The sequence below is a fragment of the Danio rerio genome, chromosome 7, assembly GCF_052040795.2.
Source record: "Danio rerio strain M-AB ecotype USA chromosome 7, GRCz13ab, whole genome shotgun sequence".
In the NCBI taxonomy this organism is placed as follows: Eukaryota; Metazoa; Chordata; class Actinopteri; order Cypriniformes; family Danionidae; genus Danio; species Danio rerio.
Genome location: NC_141027.1, coordinates 76,092,501 through 76,113,591, shown reverse-complemented (window position 1 = coordinate 76,113,591; position 21,091 = coordinate 76,092,501). Strand labels below are relative to the sequence as shown.

Here is a 21,091-nt window from a genome sequence, read left to right as displayed (position 1 = left end):
ATCCTCTTTTTTTCCTTTCTATCTTTCTTTCTTTCTTTTAATCTTTTGTCCTTCCATCCTTTTCTTTCATCCTTTTTTCTTTCGTCATTTTCTTTAAAATTTTTCATCCTTTCTTTTGTTTTCTTGTCCTTAATTTTTTTGTCCTTTCATCCTTTTTGTCATTTCATCCTTTCTCTCTTCTATCCTTTTTTAATAAAGACACACACCAGGCAAAAAGTTAAGCAACACAAGAGTCCTTGCAAACCATACATTTTTTATTATATAGGTTCCCTTTAAAGAAAGGCTTTGTGTAACCGTGTGTTTTCCTCCGCAGACTCCTCGTCCTCTGAGAAACCTCACTCGCGCTCACTGTCTCCTCCGGAGAACGGCTTCAGGCACATGGAGTCTCGCTTTTACATCAGTCAAGGCAGAGGCCCGACCAAAACTGACCGCTGGCCAACCACCAACAACTACACCCCTCACTCCCAGCCTCAGCCCCGAGTTCTACTTCATCCACCAGCAGATCATCGCTCTCGCAGAACAGACGTGGCTAACGGATACGACACCGACAGCAGTCAGGACTCTCGGACTTACGGTACTCGGAGTCGCGGTAATCGGCAATGGAGGCCTATGAGAGAGGCTCTCAATGTAGACAGCGTTATAAACAGTGACGATACTCAAAACTACCAGAACACTCGCAGACAGATCAATAATTATGAGAGCGAGGACTTGGGATGGGGTCGTCGTGAAGAGCGCAAACCCAAGAGTTTAATGACTATATATGAGGACGAGCAACGGCAGGATATGGGCAGCCGGAGCTCACTGGATTCAGAGCAGGACCGGGTTAAAATGAACGCCAACAGCCTCAGTATTCGGCCGGATAACTGGAAGATCCAGCGCACCGAGTCTGGATACGAAAGCAGCGACCGGCTCAGCAGTAGCTCAGCCAATCTGGACTCTCCTGTGGTCGAGAACTCCATTCCTGAAACAAACTTTTCCAGGTAAGAGCTGAAGAGTCTCTAGTTTAATGTCCTGTGAAGTGCTTTGAAATGTGCGCTTTTATTCGATGTTTGATTTTCATAAAGAGAGTGTGGACATAGTGTAGCTCCTCCCCCTTTTTTTATAAAACAGCCAATAGCGTTTTGCTTTATCATCGCTCTGCCAGTGAGAGTGGTTGAGCTCAAGCGCATCAAATGAGAAGCGTCTTCAAGTGGGTTGGGCATGTCAGATACTAGAAAGCATTTGATTGGTCAGGAGATTTGATGAGAAACTGAAATATGAGATGACCTGATAAAACCGGGAAAGAAAAAACGTTGATCCATGTAGGTTGTTTTCAATCATGTGGTTCCTGGGTGTGATTCGGAGCACTCACACTTGTCAAACGAACTGGACAACGTGCCTAGGCATTAAGGGTGTCACGATCTTCCAAATCCTCGATTCGATTACGATTATGAATAATTAATTAATTAATTGATGACCAATTAATTATTTGTAGCCTACCGTTTAAACTACCTGACCTGCGTGGTCTTTGTTTTACCCATAAACAAATCATACAGTAAATGAATAAAGGCAAGATACACACATAATTACCACCTGTCAATCACTTTTTCTGCGGGACTCGTGAATAGGCAGTGATCTGTGTCGTTATAATGGCGTCGGTAAAAAAGACGCACAACCAACAGGAACCAGCCAACAGTATCTGAGGTGTTTGCTAAAATGACTAAGTACAAGTGAGTGAAAGATTGAAGCAGTCTACTGACCCTCTGACTGCCTGGACCCGCTGTCTCGAGCCCATGGCTGTGTGCGTCTGTGTCTGTGTGTGTGTGTGTGTCAGAGGTAGAGAGGAAGGAGGGCTGCTCAGAAATGCTACACGCCACTGTGGATGTCAAATCGTTGTCGCTCTAAAATGCCATTTAAAAACAAAGACAGTGTAAACAGGGCCTGAGTGTGTACTTTTTGCAACGGGGGCGGGCGGAGGATCGCGATGCCGGTGTTGTCTATCGGATGAACCCTAATATGTACATAGCAGAGCTTGCAAAACTGTTTTTTTGGTCGACAACACGAACGTTGTCAACATAACTCACTAGAAATCCAAAATGCTTACACACCGGCGACTTCATTGAAAGAGGAGAGGGTTTAAGTTCTGTCGACGGGTCTCCTGCTTCTGCAGTTCAACAAGCACTTCAACAAGCCTGTTTTTTCCCGCTTGGCAAGACAAGCTGACGTGACATGGGGGCGTGGCAGCATCGACGATTCTATTTTTTGATTCAAATAATCAAAATTGAGCATAAATTTCGATCAAAAAAAAAATCGAAATCGTGACACCCCTACTAGGCATGGCTCGGATAGCATAGTGTGAGTACACCCTGTAAATGCAAAGTGCGCCTGAGCCTGAAACTGAAGACGCAGCGTCACTTTTAAGAAAACTGCTTTCACTCTACCCGAAATAAAACTAATATGACTTTCTCCAGAAGAAAAAAATATTATCAGACATGCTTGGAAAAAGTTCTTGCTCTGTCAAACATCATATAAGAAATATTTAAAAAAGAAATAAAATTCACAGGAGGGCGAATCATTCTGACTTCAACTGTATTTATCTTTTCTTTTCAATCCTAACCTTGTTTTGAAATGTTTTCCAGTACGCCTTTGAACAGTATCGTGTTCAAGCTGTGTCGGGGGAGTCTTTTTCCACTCAGTGCTCTTTGTATGTTTTTCTTTTGTCAGACGAAGGTGTCAGATTCTTGTGTAGTCCTGCAGATCTTGTTGTCAATGTGAATCAGAGTACAGCATGTTGCAGTAACATTAGGTGGAGGTGTTTACGCCTTTCTGTTTAACCATGTAATGTCTTTTAAAGGTTAGGCTTGAAAAAAGATTGATGTACACTGACTAAAAGGCCCAGTCATGCTGGAAGTTTCATGAATCAAGTATATACACTGCGAAACAAATAATGTTAGTTAACAGTTTTCATATTTTGTGATTCATTTTCTGTTTATTTACGGTTGTGATTTGCATTATGGGATGTTGATCTCTGCTCTGTCCACATTTGATGTTGAAAATTCAACTCTACAGTTTAAGAAAGGGACTTTTATTGACATTTTAGTCGTTTGAACAATATAATGTATAAGTAATGATATAATAAGTCTGTAAAAATAATAGAAAATGTACTGGCGGTTTATTTCAAGGTTTCTGTACTAGGGATGGGAAGATTAACCGATATGTATCGATACGCGGTCATGCGATGCGAGTGCACGGTAGAGCACGATGCGAGTGCATCGGTAGAGCAGCAGAGGATGAATGAAATTTTGGAAGCAAATCGAGATGCATCGGTTTTTCTAAGATACAACTTATATTTTTAATATAGAATGTATTTTTTATTTATTAACAAGTGTTGTCAACCTGTTTTTGGCACATAATTTTATCGATCTACATAAAGTATGCATTAGCAACGGGCTTGCGGATGTGTACACTTACACTACAACTCAGTGTATCAGGTGTGCGGATGAAGCTAGTGGTGCGCCCTCAGAAAGCGTGAGATGCAAAACAAACATTTTATTCCTCACTGAGTTTTAAATCTTAAGTATGGCAACATTATGGATTCTGCCTCCATTGGACGACTTGACAGGACAGATGCAATTTGCAAAAAGTGCCGCGCATCTGTAAAATACGCGGGCAGTACGACTAATCTGATATCTCACTTGAAGCGGCGCCACGGTGTTGTTGTGGAAGCATCTTCCAGTGTTCCTGCATCCCCGGCTTCCTGCTCTGCTTTAACTGTAGCTACCAGCTCCAAAAGTGGTGAGAAAAGAATTGAAAGTTTTCTCCATGCGCAACAGTTCTGCTCGCTCTACGCCAATAACGAATGCTATTGCATTGTTCATCTGCAAAGATATTCAGCCTAGTGTCATGGAGAACGAAGGTTTTAAACACCTCCTCCTGTTAATTTGTATTTATTTATATTTTTATTAGCCTGTTGTTTACAGTGACAGTGATGTTTCAAAGCAGCATAACACTGCTAGTTCACGACCTTAAGTTTTGAATATTCAGTGGCACAATATATCTTTGTAAAACTTGTTTTTATAGTTGAAAAGTTAAATCATAATTCTTGTTGTGCAATGGTAAACCTTTATGTTGAAAGAGTGCAAATATATATATATATTTTTAATATATATTGCACTTATACATTCTGTTTATCTTGAAAATCCTTAAATAATATATGCTATATGTTCTAAAATGGCCCTCTACTGTAAACTGACACTCTGGCTCTGAGAGAAAAGCCAGTTTGTAAAAAAAAAAGTCTTGGTTTTGCTTGGTTAATAAATAATCAAACTCATTCAATGGCACAGCATCCTTTCTTACATCATCTTATAAACTTGATCTAATAAGTTGGTGCTCAACTATCGCATTGTATCGTGATATGGGTGTGAATCGTATCGTGTTGCATCGCAATGTCACAAATGTATCGCTAATATATCGGATCGTATTCTTTGTATCGAGATGCGTATCGGATCGGCATTATAGCTTAGATGCCCAACCCTAGTCTGTACTGTAATATACAACACCAACACAGACAATACATCACTTTAAACTATTAAAAATGGTCATAAAAGTCACTTTTTCAAACATTTCATGGTTAAAAGTTGTAAGAAATATTAAGGTCATTTGAGAAAACGACTGCAGATTCATAGTTGAAGTCAGACTTTTTCCATCAGACCTGGACATTAATTGAAACATACATACTTGATCTTTGAAAGGCTGTCAGGGGCTTTGTCTTTGTCCTGGTTATTGCCTTAATATAATATAACATATTGTTTAATTAATTATTAATTAATTTATTTTTTTATTTATCTTCCCCTCCCTCTTTTTTTACGCTGTATCTCTATTATTTATTTATTATTATAATTTTAATCATTATTTTCTATTTGTTTGTTTCTTTTTTGTGTTTGTGCGTGTGTGATTGTAAACATTCCAAGTAAATGTTATTCGTATACTATGTTTATAAAAAACTTTAATAAAAACACAGTTAGAAAAATAAATAAATATTAAAGTCCCATAATGCAATTCAAAAGCAGAAATAAACGGGAATAAATAAAAACAGGAATCACAAAATACAGAAAATCTCTAATTTACACATAATTTTCAGAGTGTACTTAAAGTTTGCAAAACTGTACACTTATAAGATTGAATTCAATTTAGAATTAAAATACAACTGGTCTTAAAGGTTGTGAAAGCAACAGAACTGTGTTTGATTTCAATCTGTGACATTTCGGTTGTCTGTATAGCTTGATTTTATCCATGCATTCATTTTCTTGTCGGCTTAGTCCCTTTATTATTCCGGGGTCGCCACAGCGGAATGAACCGCCAACTTATCCAGCAAGTTTTTACGCAGCGGGTGCCCTTCCAGCCGCAACCCATCTTTGGGAAACATCCATACACACATTCACACACACACTCATACACTACGGACAATTTAGCTTACCCAATTCACCTGTACCGCATGTCTTTGGACTGTGGGGGAAACCAGAGCACCCGGAGGAAACCCACGCGAACGCAGGGAGAACATGCAAACTCCACACAGAAACGCCAACTCAGCCGAGGCTCGACCCAGCAACATTCTTGCTGTGAGGCGACAGCACTACCTATTGCGCCATTGCTTCGGCCCTGATATTATTTTATTGATTTTATTTTTGTTTGTTTACAGCATGACATAGTAAATGATCTGTGAGGTATTTTTGTGCTGAAACTTCACAGATGTTTGAAATGAAGGTGAAAGTGCACACACAATCTGGTGTATATCTTATGTTATAGAAGCACAACTTCATTGAGAACATTACTAAGTTCAGTGCGTTGTGTGTTTTTAGGGATCTGAACCAAAGGAGGTATGAGGATTCAAAGGCCGACATCTCAACATCATCCAATGTCTACGGTAGGAACCTTGAAATGTATTTATTTCTGTACAGGGTTATCTAAAACTGCCATAACATTTGTTATTTAGCTGCTAATAGGATCTAGAGAGAGTTATAGCTTTGTTCATAAAGCTAGTGAGTTTCCTTGCTGTCGGCTGCCTATTTAATAAACACGTCTACAGTGTTTTCGTACTTCTGATGCATTAGATTTATAATATTTATATACTTTTGTATTATTTAACTCTATTTTAATTATTTTATTTATATATTATATTATAGGCTTTTAAGCATATTTAATTTAATATTATTTGGTATTATTTTAGCTTCAGTTTTTTTTTTTTCAGGTGTCGTTAGTTTTTTGTGGTTTGTGCTTTGCTTTGTTTTTGTGTTTGTTTTTTGTGGGTTGCTTTGTTTTTGTGTTTGTTTTTTGTGGGTTGTTTTGTTTATTTCATTTTGTTGTTGTTGTTTTTATTTTGTATTTGATATGTTTTTTTTGTTTGTTTTTGTTGTGTGTGTGTTTTTTTTTGGGGGGGTGTTTTGATTTTGGGTTTTTGTTTGTTTTGATTTTTTTTTTTGTGTGTGTGTGTGTTTTTGTGTTTGGAGTTTGTTTTTTGTTGTATCGTTTTAAGGTTTTTTGTTTGTTTGTTTTTTCGTTGTATTAGTTTTGGTTTTTGTTGTTTTCGTTTTGTTTTTGGAGTTTTTTGTTTTTATTTTTGTTTATGTTTTTTGTTTTGGTTTGTTTTTTGAGGATTTTTTTTGTTGAGTTTTTGTTTTGGTTGTTTTTTTTTTGTTTGGTTTTTGGGGGTTTGATTTTGTTTTTTGTTTTGGGGGGTTTGATTTGTTTTTGTTTTGGGGGGTTGTTTTAATTCTTGTTGTTTTTTGTTTTGGGGGGTTTGTTTTGGTTTTTATTGTTTTGTTTTTTATTTTGGGGGGTTGTTTTGGTTTTTATTGTTTTGTTTTGGGGGGGTTGTTTTGGTTTTTATTGTTTTGTTTTTTATTTTGGGGGGTTGTTTTGGTTTTTATTGTTTTGTTTTTTTATTTTGGGGGGTTGTTTTGGTTTTTATTGTTTTGTTTTTTATTTTGGGTGGTTGTTTTGGTTTTTATTGTTTTGTTTTTTGTTTTGGGGGGTTTGTTTTATTTTGTCTGTGTTTGTTTTGTTTTGTTCTTGTTAATTTATTTTGTATTTTGTTTGTTTTGTTTTCGTGTGTCTTTTTGTTTTTGGAGTTTTTGTTTTGTTTTTGTCTTTTTGTTTTTTGTTGCCAAAGCATTTCAGATTTTATTGGTTCTTCTTTGGTGGAGTGACTGGTGTTTTGATCTTTCAAGCTGTGTTTGATGTTAGCAAGTTGCTATGCTAAAGGCACAGTACAAATATGAGTCAGCAGGTCAGAAAGAGACGCCGTGTGTGTGTGTGTTTTGTCAGACTTTGACAGATTCACCACAGAGACTTGAGGTCACAGTGTGTTGAACAACAGCCCGCAGTCAACATAACACTCCAGCCATGACCAGAGCAAAGCTTTACATCATTTAGTACACAGGAGGAATAGATGAAAATCTAATAAAGTTGGTTTAAGTACTAAAATTACTAAAAATAAAAATTTAAAATAGGCTGCACAGTGGCTGGTTCTCGCCCCAGCTGGGTCAGTGGGAATTTCTGTGTGGAGTTTGCATGTTCTCCTTTTGTTGGTGTGGATTTCCTTTGGGTGCTCCAGTTTCCCCCACAGTCTAAACATATGCGCTATAGGAGACTTGGTTAAGCTAAATTTGCTGTAGTGTATGAGTGTGAATGAATGTGTTTGGATGTTTCCCAGTACTAAGTTGCAGCTGGAAGTGCATCCACTGTGTAAAACATGCTGGATAAGTTGCAGGTTCTTGCTGCTGTGGCAACCCCTCATAAATAAAGGGACTAAACCAAAGGAACATTAATAAATGAATGAAATCTGCATAAAAATAGTGTAGAAATGTATGTGGAAATTGCTTTAAAAAACTAAAACGGAGGCACAAAACAAGTCTAAAAACATCTAATAAATACACACTTTTTACTTATTGTATTATTAATAATAGGTGCTAATGTATATTTTATTATGTTTAAAATTTTTAAAAAGCTTTCTCGACATACAACACTAAAACTACTAGCAAGCAAAATGAAACAAGTTTAAATTGAAGTACTAAATGTAACTAAAAAAGTAAAGCTAAATAGAAATATAAAAAATCCAAGAGGTATATATATATATATATATATATATATATATATATATATATATATATATATATATATATATATATATATATATATATATATATATATACAGTATTTACCATGAGTTATTAGAAATAAGTTATTTATGAAAACTATTATTTTTAGAAATGTGTTGAAAAAAATCTTCTCTCTGTTAAGAAGAAATTTTGGAACAAATTAAACGAGGACAAATAATTCAGGGGGATAATTCAGGGGGCTAAACTTTCAGAATATATTTTTTTTTTAAGTTGAAAAACTTGGACCCATTTAACTTTAAACCTGTTTTGTTAAAGTAAAATTTGACTTAAAAAGTGAGTGAAGGTAAACCTTAAAAAAACTAAGCCAAATTTGATACAAATAAGTAAAACATACAAATAAAAAAACTTAAAATATGCAACAAAAATACCAAAAGTGCAAAAGAAAGTATGTATATATATATATATATGTGTGTGTGTGTGTGTGTGTGTGTGTGTGTGTGTGTGTGTGTGTGTGTGTGTGTGTGTGTGTGTGTATGTGTATATGTATATGTGTATATATATGTATATATATATATATATATATATATATATGTAAATATATTTTTTTAATGTATGTATATATATATATAACGTGTGTGTGTGTGTGTATATATATATATATATATATATATATATATATATATATATATATATATATATATATATATAACAGATATATTTAAATGTTTATATATAATTTGTATCATATAAATATAAATATTTTATATACAAGTATAATATTTTTTTCCAAATATATGCAGGTATACGAGTATTCATATATACATAATATATGTGTGTGTACTGTGTATATTTATCGTCAATTTTTTATTTTTTTTTTTGTATGTAATCTAATAGTTTAATCCATACCCAGCACTAAATGTATAACTAAATTAAAATTAAATGGAAAAATTAAACAAAATTACAAATGTAACCTTGAAAACTAACTCTAAATGTAAATCTTACATGAAGCAAATGTATATTTACACTCAAAGAATGACGTTTGCTGCTTTGTTTAAACTACTTATTTAAAATGAGCTGAATCAACACAATTCTTGAGGTTTTTTGGGGTGGGGGACCTTAAATGTTTTCTTCAGTCTACTTACATTTGTAAACACTGTTTAGTCACACTTTAGAATGATGGTCCATTGGTTAATTTATTTACTAACACTTGAATATGAATAATCTTGAAAAGTATTTATTAATCATAGTTCAGCATTACCTAATGCATTATTAAAATCCAAAGTTGTGCTTGTTAGCATTAGTGAATGCACTGAGTTAACATTACCTTAAACAGCTGCCATTAACAAAGATGAAATACAGTACTAAATGTATTCCCAATTGTTTGTTCATGTTAATAAGTACCAATAAGTAATGCATTGTTATTTTAAAATGTCACCAGTCAACTTAATTCCTTCAAGTTGTCTCGACACAAATAGATCACATGGAACCCAGCATTATTTACAGTGTGTATTGAGTACAGCAGTGCTGATCCTGTTATCAGGGACGGGACACTCTGGGTCGTGTTTGCGGACGAATCATTTGTCCTGCCTGTCGGCGCTCAGAGCTGTTTGTGTGTGTGTGTTTTGGTGGGTCTGTTTAGCACTGCTTGCAGTGTTTTATGAAGAAGTGAAGCAGAAAGGACAGCTCTCAGCGCCGCGTCCTCACTCTCTCCTTCCAGGCTCTTTTTTTTTTACTGACGCTTAAGTGTTCAAGTGTGCACTACCGCTGCGCTGACAGTGAATGAGTGACTGATGCAGAATCTTCAATGTTCTGTCTATCGATCTTTTCAGGCTTACAGAAAATGGACACAATTATGCATGATAATTAAGATTGTTTTTATTTTATTTATTTAATATGCACACATAATGATACTTTTAAACATGTATGCCATTTGCTTTGTTTATTTTTATTTTAAATGATGGATTTTGTTTACATTTATTGTGTATGTGTGCGTGTCGTTTCAAACTGTTTTCCAATACATAGTCAAAAACAGAGAAAAATATGACTGATTGAAATAATTTTTTCAAAACAATATAAAAGTAATTGAATGTACTTTTAAAATAACAAATAAAGTATTAGTTCGAAACAAAAATAACAGTGTGTAATATTACACAATACTAGCTAATGATTGATTCATATTGAAGTACTTTTATAATTGATGCTGATTGAAATTGTGTAATAGATGTTTTATGCAAAGCTTTTTGTTTCGTTTTAGTTTCATTTAGTTTTTTTGTTTCTGGTTTTGTTGTGTTTTTTTGTGTTTATCTTTTTTGTTTTGTTTTTGTGTGTTGTTTTTTGTTTTATTTTGTTTTTGTGTGTTTTTTTTTTGTCTTGTGTTTTTGTTTTGTTTGTGTTGTTTCTTTTGTTTTGTTGTTTGTGGTTTTTTGTTGTTTAGTTTTTGTGTTTTGTTTTGTTTGTGTTCGTTTTTGTTTTGTTTGGTTTTTGTTTGTTTGTTTTTGTTTGTGTTTTTTGTTTTGTTTTTTATTTATTTTTTGTTTTGTTTGTGTTTTTTGTTTAGTTGTTGTTTTTGTTTTTTTTAGATTTTGTTGTTTGTGTTTTGCTTTTTGTTTTGATTTATTTATTTTTTTTGTTTTTGTTTTCTTTTGTTTTTTGTTTTTTGTTTGTTTTTTTTGTTTTTTTTTTTTTTAGTTAAATTTTGTTTTTGTCCTGTATTTCCTTGTTGTTTCTTGTTGTTGTTGTTTTTTTGTTTTGTTTTTGTGTTTCTTTTTGCTGTTTTTTATGCTTTGTTTAGTTTAGTTGTTTTGTTTAGTTCATAATGCAGGGAAATGTTAGATTGTGTGTTAATCAACAGGCTTTGAGTAATCAGTAAAGTTGAGCGTTCGTGCGTGCGTGTGTGCATGTGTTTACTCTCGTGTCTGTGTGTGTGCATTGAGAATCATTGTGTAGTTCAGTTTTCTTAGCTGTAAAACACTTGTAAAGGTCAGAACAGCAGGAGTGTTAAACAGAAAAGCCCTGTCACTGCAGTTGGTCCCTATGCATTTACACAGAGCAAAAAACAAACAAAACAAATAATTTATTAATTTATTTATTTATTTTATTTTTTTTAAATAACTAAAAAGCATTTTTTGGCATTTTTTATATTCATATGTGTAAGCATTTCACCCTTTATTTTAAATATTTTAGTTTCATGAAAGCATCAAATCAACATTTTATTTTCACTTAATATGCCTTCAGTGCAAAAAAAAAAAAAAAAGTATACATATTTTTGGCATATCAATGTGCAAATACTGCATGTGTTGTTGATTCTAAACCTAATGACCCTTAAAAAACAAACTCTTGACCAAGGCTGATAGGAGGGGTGCATTCGGTTTATTTTGATAGTTGCAAATGTAAAAGTATTAAACTTCAGCTATATACTATAACTATATAACTATTTCTCTCTGCCGCTGCGTTTAAAAGAGATCCTGTTGCATGATGGAAAATATTTATTCTTAGACATGAGGAAATATTTTCAGCAGCTCAGATCCAGTTCCGTCTGGTCTGATGTGATGCTTATCTGTGCATATTTATATATGCAAGCATTACTTGGCAGGTGATTGGCCGTGGAGTCGTGTTCCTCTTCCTTTGAATTAGTTTATCTGTAATGCACTAGTTATGGATGATGTTCAGCCTGATTCACTCACCTGTAGAATCTTGTGTGTGTACTTACTGCATTATCATCCCAAAGTGTTTATGGATATGAATAACACTGCGTCTCAAAGCATGCAGCTTCATAACAGAGGATTAAAGTCGTCATATTAGGCATCTCCGTTGACTTGGGCAGTGTTTTTTGTCTTTAGTTTATCTCTGATCTGCTCCAACATTGCGAGTGTTGGCCTACAAATGGAGGTTTTCCTCATGAGGTCTAGCAGCCTAAACATGACAGGCCGGAAAAAACAGAAAATGGCCTCCAAAGTCCAGTCCTCACATTATTGCATGCTGGCCACAGGGGTTTAGCTGTTAAAGCACTTGGGAGAAGAATACACACACACACATGCACGCACACACCACTCCCATACATACTGTGCATGCATACACACAGTAACATATACACGTATGGACACTTATACTCACATACACAAGCACACAATTACATACATACTTCTGTTTACACACACACTTGCAAACACAATTATGCATACACACTCACACAAACAATCATGCACACACACTCACAAAAACACATGCTTGCACATACACAAACACTGACAGAGACTCATACACTTGCTCTCACAAAAACGCATGTGCATGCACAGAAACACACACACACACACACACACACACACACACACACTTCTGTCTGCATCTCAGGTTGTTGTTGCATCAGCTCTGACTTTGTTCAGACTCACACTAATGCACAATCCCATGATGTCAGACTGTGCATTGCTAATTAAACAGTTCCTCTTCTAGTTTGCTTCTCTGTTGTACTGTGTGTATTATTGTTAATGTGTGCTTTATTTGAGTGCATGCACTACTTAGTGTGTGTGTGCGTGTTGCTGTTTCTGTGCAGTGAGATTGATGTTAATGTGCTGTTAAAGTTGCAATCAATGTTTTGATTGAGTTTGACTCACTGAGTTTTTACAGCCAAACATGCAAAATCCACAATAATGTAAATATTTGTCTGTAGTGCCCTCTAGTGTAGAAAGACACAATGACATTGTTTGCAAATCTTATTTGACACTTCTTCTTTTTTTTTTTTTTATTCAAAAACATTTTTTTTAAGTTAAGGAGAATGAAACCTGCAAAACAATAAACAATGAATAAATATGCTAATAAATAAATATGCACATAAATAAATACGCAAATAAAAGAACAAATAAATAAATACGCAAATAAATAATAAATACCCAAATAAATACATAATAGATATGCAAAAAACAAAAATATGCAAATAAATTAATTAATATGCAAATAAATTAAAATGCAAATAAATGTGTGAACAAATAAATACGCAAACAAATAAACAATGCGCAAATAAATACATGAATATGCAAAAAAACACTAATAAATGTGCGAATAAATATGTGAAAAGGGGTAATAAATAATTAAGCAAATGAAAACATATGGAAATAAGTAAATAAATAAATATGCTAGTAAATGCATGAATAAACAAACATGCAAATGAATAAATATGCAAATAAATACATGTATATGCAAATAAACCAATAAATAAGTGCAAATAAATGAATAATTAATTAGCAAATGAATACATAAACATGCTAATAAATAAATACGCAAATAAATAAATAGATAGTGAGGGAAAATACAAAATCCTTCTGTGTGTGTAATTTTTTAAATTATTTATCTGCCCCCACTATTTATTATTTATACATTTATTTATACATGAGTTTGTGGATTTGTTTATTTATTTACGGGTTTGTTTATTTATTGTTTTTGCAGGTTTCGTCCCCCATTTTCAGTCTCATTACTTTAGCTTAATGCATTGTTGTGTAATATATTAATATAAGTGGTGAGCAGAAAATGAATCTCGATTACTCGCATCCAAAATACAAGTTTGTTTTGAAATAATTTAAGTGTGTATATTTATTATGTACATGTAAATATGCATGGACTTGCATACATCGCTAACCATGTTCAGTCATAAATGACAGTAAAATTTTTAAGAGTATATTACCATATTATTTAAATAAATAAATTAATTAAAATAAAATGTAGGAATCAGACTTTATGAACTTAAATTTTGTGAGCATTACTCCTTCGCACATTCTATAATGAGCATAATAAAACCATTTAATCAGTAAATTTATACCTTTATAATTCTTTTCAAGACCCCTTGTTGATTCAGAGTGGTGTTTTAGTTTTTTTTCTTTCCTGACAATCTTTTATTGCGTGCACCGCTGCCTTTGAATGTTCCTGCGTGCTCTTACTGTATGTCCCACAATGCATCTGTCAGCCGCTCAGATTTACAGGAGCGTCCCTACAGAAACCCACTTTTACAAGCGGCTTCAGCTCATTGTTCAGTCAGTGGAGCTGGTCTGAACCGGACGGCCCGAAGCCCCCGCTGAGAAACATCCTCACTGAACCCACACACACACACGTACCACTTACACAACAACACTACGCATTAAAACATCAGCCAATAAAGTGCTTTTTCATCACGTGTGTTCAAGAGCATAAGGAGCCGTTCACACAGAATGCATCTTTGTGTCTAATACCACCAAAAAAAAATGCATTATTCAGCTTTTATTTTATTATTATTATCATTTTAAATTCAAATTATTAATTTATTTTATGTATTTATTTTAAATTGAATTTTATGTATTTTTTATTTTAGTTATATTTTATTTATTTTATTTACAATAGTCAGCATTTAAAGGGATTTCTTATATTTGTTCTGGTTAATTTTGCATAAATACAAAACTCTATATTTCATATCATTTCTCTCACAGGTGACCATCAGAAGAAAGCATATGATTATCCAGTGAGTCCTGTTATTCAAAGGTAAGACGTGTGAAAATATTATATAAAGATGCCCCTTATAGATTGATTTCCAGTTAAAAAAAAAAAAAAAAAACTTGCTGCTTGAATAATAATAACTAAGCCAGAATTCCCAGGGGTATGGATAATTTCAGGCTTTTCCCACTTAATTAAATGTATTTCTGTCCTCTTGTGTTAGATATGAATGTAAGTACAGTTCAAGTCAGAATTTGTTTGTTTTTTTTCCACATATTTCTCAAAAATACAGAGCAAGGAAGTTTTCAAAGTATGTCTTATCATTTTTCTTCTGGAGAAAGTCTTATTTGTTTTATTTCGGCTAAAGTAAAAGCATTTTAATTTTTTAAAACTATTTTAAAGTCAATAAGGCTAATAAACCCCTTAAGCAATAAATGTTTTCTGATTGTCTACAGAATACACCACTGTTATACAATGATTGCCTAATTACCCTAACTTAACCTGATTACCCTAGTTAAGTCTTTAAATGTCCCTTTAAGCTGTTTGGAAGTATCTTGAAAAATATCCATTCAAATATTATTTACTGTCATCATGGCAAAGATAAAATAAATCACTTATTAGAAATGAGTTATTAAATCTATTATGTTTAGAAACTTGAGGAAAAACACTTCTTTCCATTAAACAAATTAGAGTAAAACATATACAGGGAGGTTAATAATTCTGACTTATTAGAACTGGAATAAATGAACAAGCGAACAAATGAATGAAAATAATGTTGTTGTTTAACGAATCACATTTGATCAGTGCTGTTTGTAAATGTATGATTTTTTTAGTGGTAACTCTTGAATTTATTTTTATATTTCAGTATATTATAAATGACTTTTATATTATTATTATTCTGACTTATTAAAACATGAATGAATGAATGAATGAATGAACGAATGCATGAGTGAACAATTAAATGACTGAATGAACGAATGAATAAATGAATGAACAAATTAATGGATGAATAAACGGATAAATAAACGAATGAAAGAATAAATGTATAAACAATTGAATGAATGACTGAACAATTGAATAAATGAATGAACAAATTAATGAATTAACAAATTAATAAACGAACGAACAAATGAATGAATAAAGAAATGAATGAATGAACAAATGAAAGAAATTAATAAATGAACGAACGAACGAACAAATGACTCGGATGAATGAATGAATGAATGAATGAGCGAATGAATAATTGAAAAATGAATTAACGAATGCATGAATGAACAAATGAATGGATGAATAAACTGATGAATAAAAACGAATTAATGAATGAACGAACGAATTAAAGAATACATGAACAATTAAATGAATGACTGAACAATTAAATGAATAAATGAACGAATGACTAAACAATTAAATGAATAAATGAACGAATTACTGAACAATTGAATGAATGAATGAACAAATTATCGAATGAACAAATGAATAAACGCATGAACAAATGAATGAATGAATGAATGAATGAATGAATGAATGAACGAACGAACGAATGAATGAATAAATAAATTAATGAACGAACAAACGAACGAATGCATGAACGAATAAATAAAATGACTGAACAATTGAATGAATGAATGAATGAATGGATTAATTAATTAATTAATTAATGACTGAACAATTGAATGAATGAACTAATAAAGGAATAAATGAATAAACAAATGAATGAATGAATGAAAAAATGAGTGAATAAACATATGAATGAATGAATGAAAATTGTGAATAATTCTGATTGTGATGAACTTCCTATGCTTTCCCTTCTGCAGAGGTCAGGTGTCGAGATGTAAAGAAATGTTGAACGGCAGCTCCGTCTCTCCACCCTTCATCAAAACCAGCAACTCAAACTGGATCACTTCAGATAATCTGGAGGATTCCCGAAAACATGCGGGTTTGCCATCGCTTCCCTGTCCAAACCCAGAGCCTCCGCTTCATCCTAAACCACACGCAGACTTCGGCTCAACCACTCTCAAGTGGAAGGAAAACTCCTCTGATTCCCCTCCGCTTCCTCCCAAACCACAAGCAGACCCCGGCTCCTTCACTGGAAAACCCTCTATGTGGCTGGAAAACTCGTCTGATTCCCGGATGATCCCGTCGGACAGCAGCTCCAGATCTGGTTCTTCTGATCAGGATGCTGAAGAGCGGATCTCCAGAGCGGCTTCTGGATCTCCGGTGATTCCAACGACGTATTTCTCGGTTGATGCCTGCATGACGGACACGTACCGCGCTAAATATCACAAGAGGAGAGCACCGCTGTACATGACTGCTGACTCTAGAGAGCAAACCTCATCTGGAGAGAGCGACTATGGGGAACAAGTGTCTCCCGCTCCTGCAGAAACACACAGCAGAGCTACAGGTACAGCACACACACATACTGATCGATATCGTGCTGATAGATATTTTGAAGAATGTTGGAAACCTGAAGGAATTGACTTTCATTGTAGGACTTTCATAGTATAATAACTTCCATAGTAGGAAAATCAAATACTATGGAAGTCAATGATTACAGGGTTTGACCGTTCTTCAAAATGTCTTCTTTAGTGTTCAACAGAGGAAGATATTTTGAAGAATGTTGGAAATGCACAATATAAATGCTATTTTTAAAATCGTTATCAGGCTAAGATCAAAAATGGGTGTGTCGTCAAGCCGACAAGTTCGAATATTTTCGATTTAAAGGGATAGTTCAGACAAAAATTAACAATTTACTCACTGTTTACTCCTCTTCGAGTGGTTATAAACCTTTAATGACTTTCTTTTTGTTGTTGAACACTAAAGAAGATATTTTGAAGAATGTTGGAAACCTGTAACCATTGACGTCCATGGTAGGAAAAACAAATACAGTGGAATTCAATGGTTACAGGTTTACATCATTCTTCAAAATATCTTCTTTAATGTTCAACAACAAAAATAAACTCAACTCAAAACAAAAGATGATTTGAAGAATGTTGAAATCTTTAGGCCGATAAATTTAAATATTTTCGATTTGAAGGCATAGTTCACCCAAAAACGAAAGTGTACTCACTTTTTACTTTCTGTTGTTGAACACTAAAGAAGATGTTTTGAAGAATGTTGAGAAATCTGTACGCATTGACTTCCATAGTAGGAAAAAACAAAACCATGGATGTCGATGATTCCATGTTTCCAGCATTCTTTAAAATATCTTCTTTAGTGTTCAACAGAAGAAGATATTTTGAAGAATGTTGGTAACGTACAATATAAATGCTATTTTTAAAATCGTTATCAGGCTGATATTAAAAATATTAATATCTTTAAGCCAATAAATTCAAACATTTTCTGGATTTAAAGGAATAGTTGACCCAAAAATGACAATTTACACACTGTTTACTCTTCCTTTAGTGGTTATAAACCTTTTATGAGTTTATTTCTGCTGTTGAACACTAAAAAAAGATATTTTGAAGAATGTTGGAAACCTGTAACCATTGACATTCATAGTAGGAGAAAGAAATACAGGTTTCCAACCTTCTTCAAAATGTCTTCTTTAGTGTTTAACGGAGATATGTTGAAAAATGTTGGAAATGCACAACGTAAATGCTATTTTTAAAATCGTTATCAGGCGGATAACAAAAATAGTTGTATCGTCAAGCTGAGAAGATCCAATATTTTCGATTTAAAGGGATAGTTCACCCAAAAATCACAGTTTACTCAAAATTTCCTTTTGTTTGTGGTTATAAACAATTTGAGTTTCTTTCTGCTGTGGAACACTAAAGAAGATATTTTAAAGAATGTTGAAAGCCTGCAACCATTGACATTCATAGTAGGAAAAATAAATACAGGTTTCCAACATTCTTCAAAATGTCTTCTTTTGTGTTCAACAGAGGAAGATATTATGAAGAATGTTGGAGAAGTGTGCAGTGAAAGTGCTGCACTGGTGTCCTCTAATCATCAATACTCTGTGTTTCAGTTCAGGCGTCCAGTAAAAGCACTGCAAAGTGGAACCCGGTGTCAGTGAAAGGACTGGATGAACACGGCTTCCTCTGATCACACATCTACATTCACTGAGAGAGAGAGAGAGTGTGTGTGTGTGTACTATGTTTGGTGGATTATGAGGACATAAATGTTCAAAAGTGTAATCCAACGCTGTTAATAATCATAATCAATGGGCTCTTTTCACGTTCAGCACATCAGATCGGGGGTACAGAGGTCTAATAAGCATTGTGTATAGTGTAACACACATTAAGAATATGAAGAGTCCTCATAAACCACCAAATCACATGTACGAGCTTGCGCATGTGTGTGCGCATTTGTAAGCGTTTGCAAGGGAGTGTGTTTGAGTGTGCATGTGAGAGTACATTGGTGTGTATGTGTGCAAGTATGTGTGTGTGTGTATGTGTGAGTATGCATGTGCCTATGCTTGTATGCGTACGTGTGAAAGCTCATGTGTGTAAATGTGTGTCTGTGAGCATGTGTGTGCGCGCTTGCATGTGCGAGCAAGTGTGTTTGAGCGAGCGAGTGTGTGTGTGTGTGTGTGTGTGTGTGTGTGTGTGTGTGTGTGTGTGTGTGTGTGTGTGCTTGCGTGTGTGCATGTGCGTTCATGTGAGAGCGGGTGTGAGCCCATGTGCGAGTGTGCATGTGTCCAAGCATGCGTGTGTGTGTGTACCTCTGTGTGTTTGCATGCATGTATGCGTGTGTGTGCTTGTATGCATGTGTGAGCGTGTGCAAGCGTGTATGCGTGCGTGCGTGCGTGTGTGTGTGTGTGCATGTGCTTGCATGTGTGCGTGTGTGTGTGAGAGCTTGTGCGCGTGTGTGTGTGTGTGTGTGTGTGTATATAAGTGTGTGTGTGTAAGTGTGTATGTGCCTGTGTGTGTGCGCGCACATGTGCGTGTAAGAGAGCAAGTGTATTTGAGCAGGCATGCGAGCACACAGGTGTATATGCATGCACGTACAGTGTATGTGTATCCCTGTGTGTGCGTGCTCACATGTGCTTGCATGTGTGTGAGTGTGCGCTAGTGTGTGTAAGTGTGAGAGCGTGCATGTGTACCTGCGTGTATGTAAGCATGTGTGTGTACCTGCATTTGCATGTGTGCGAGTGTAATTTGAGCGTGTGTGTGTGTGAGTGTGCGCGTGTATGCATGCACATATTTGTGTGTGTGTGTGTGTGTGTGTGTGTGTGTGTGTGTGTGTGTGTGTGTGTGTGTGTGTGTGTGTGTGTGTGTGTGTGTGTGTGTGTGTGTGTGTGTGTGTGTGTGTGTGTGTGTGTGTGTGTGTGTTTGTTTGTGTGTGTGTACCTGCGTGTGATTGTGTCTGTGTGTAAGCCTGTGCTTGTGGTTGCATGCTTGTGTGTACAGTATGAGCGCACATGTGTGTGTGTGTGTGTGTGTGTGTGTGTGTGTGTGTGTGTGTGTGTGTGTATCAGTATCACATATGGAGCTTGCACGACTTCAAGCCAAAACAGAACAACAATTAGAAAGAGAAGAGCCTCCAGCACTCCCTCCACACTGTCTGAACACTGAAGACTAGCTGAATGAACAGAGCTGAGAGAAGAAGAATGATTGTTGGATCAGTGTGTGTGTGTGTGTGTGTGTGTGTGTATGCGCGTGTTTAAGCTGTTTCTGATGGTTACTCAGTGCTTGTTCAGCTGCTGTTTGAGCTGCTATGAGATTCACTCATGTTTCAGCTAAACATGAGAAACTAAACCCGGCTGGTCTTAATGTCTTAAGCCTTTCTGTTGGTTCGGGGTGTGTGATGTTTGTGTTTTTATGTATTTGGTCACTGATCAGTAATTAAAGTGGACTCTTTATTATGATAAGCTCAGTTTTTCCTGGAAGGTGCACAGAAATGCTGCAGAAACACTGGAGATTGCTCATGTTGGCTGCATCTATATGTTTTTCCTCTTGTATTAGGAGTCATGCAGCTGTACTTGTCTTGTTTTATTTGTATGATAAAGGTTTTGTTTTTGTATATTGCTTGGTAGAACGTTGAAAAGTGCCTTATTTTGTATGTAAAGATGGGATAAAGGTGTTTTTTTTTATCTGGACAATGTTAACTTTTTCAATTCTTTTATAATATTGTAGTTCATTTTGGTTAAGAGCTTTTAATAAACTGATTTATTTAAGCATAACACGGTGACTTCATGTGTCAATTACTCTGCCGTTCACTAGTTTTTTCTTTACGAGATGCTTCCAAATGAAAATGAACGCAGTCGTGAACATAGAACTGTAATATTGTGGAAATTAAAATCATTTTAGGGTGTTTATTCATTCTGAGATTAAAAAGTGCAGCATCAACACTACACTATACTTTAGTCATATGATATTTACCAACTATTCTGATATGTTTATTTAAATATAATGCACAGATTAATCATCCAGTATAAAAGTTTGCTTGTGTATATAATACAAACGCATACATAAACAACATGTCTTTGCATAGATCTTTAAATTTAAATAAAGTATTACACATCAATATATGGACATTTGTGCTGCCCATTACATTACAAACCACAGGAGACGGTGTATTCTTCAGCAGGATAGCGCTCC

At 34.7% G+C, this 21,091-nt stretch overlaps 1 protein-coding gene across 3 annotated transcripts in view; it reads left to right on the top strand.

The window, feature by feature from the left end:
* Nucleotides 1–20,673, top strand: part of usp53a (ubiquitin specific peptidase 53a) — a 90,518-nt gene extending 69,845 nt beyond the window's left edge. For all 3 annotated transcript variants that reach the window (XM_087262247.1, XM_087262246.1, XM_087262245.1), the window contains 5 exons: nucleotides 314–980; nucleotides 5,838–5,902; nucleotides 14,546–14,597; nucleotides 16,364–16,950; nucleotides 18,517–20,673. In XM_087262247.1, coding sequence (XP_087118373.1) covers nucleotides 314–980; nucleotides 5,838–5,902; nucleotides 14,546–14,597; nucleotides 16,364–16,950; nucleotides 18,517–18,593 — 1,448 coding nt within the window. In that variant the 3' untranslated portion in view covers nucleotides 18,594–20,673. The remainder of the gene's footprint in view (nucleotides 1–313; nucleotides 981–5,837; nucleotides 5,903–14,545; nucleotides 14,598–16,363; nucleotides 16,951–18,516) is intronic.
* Nucleotides 20,674–21,091: the final 418 nt, after the last annotated feature.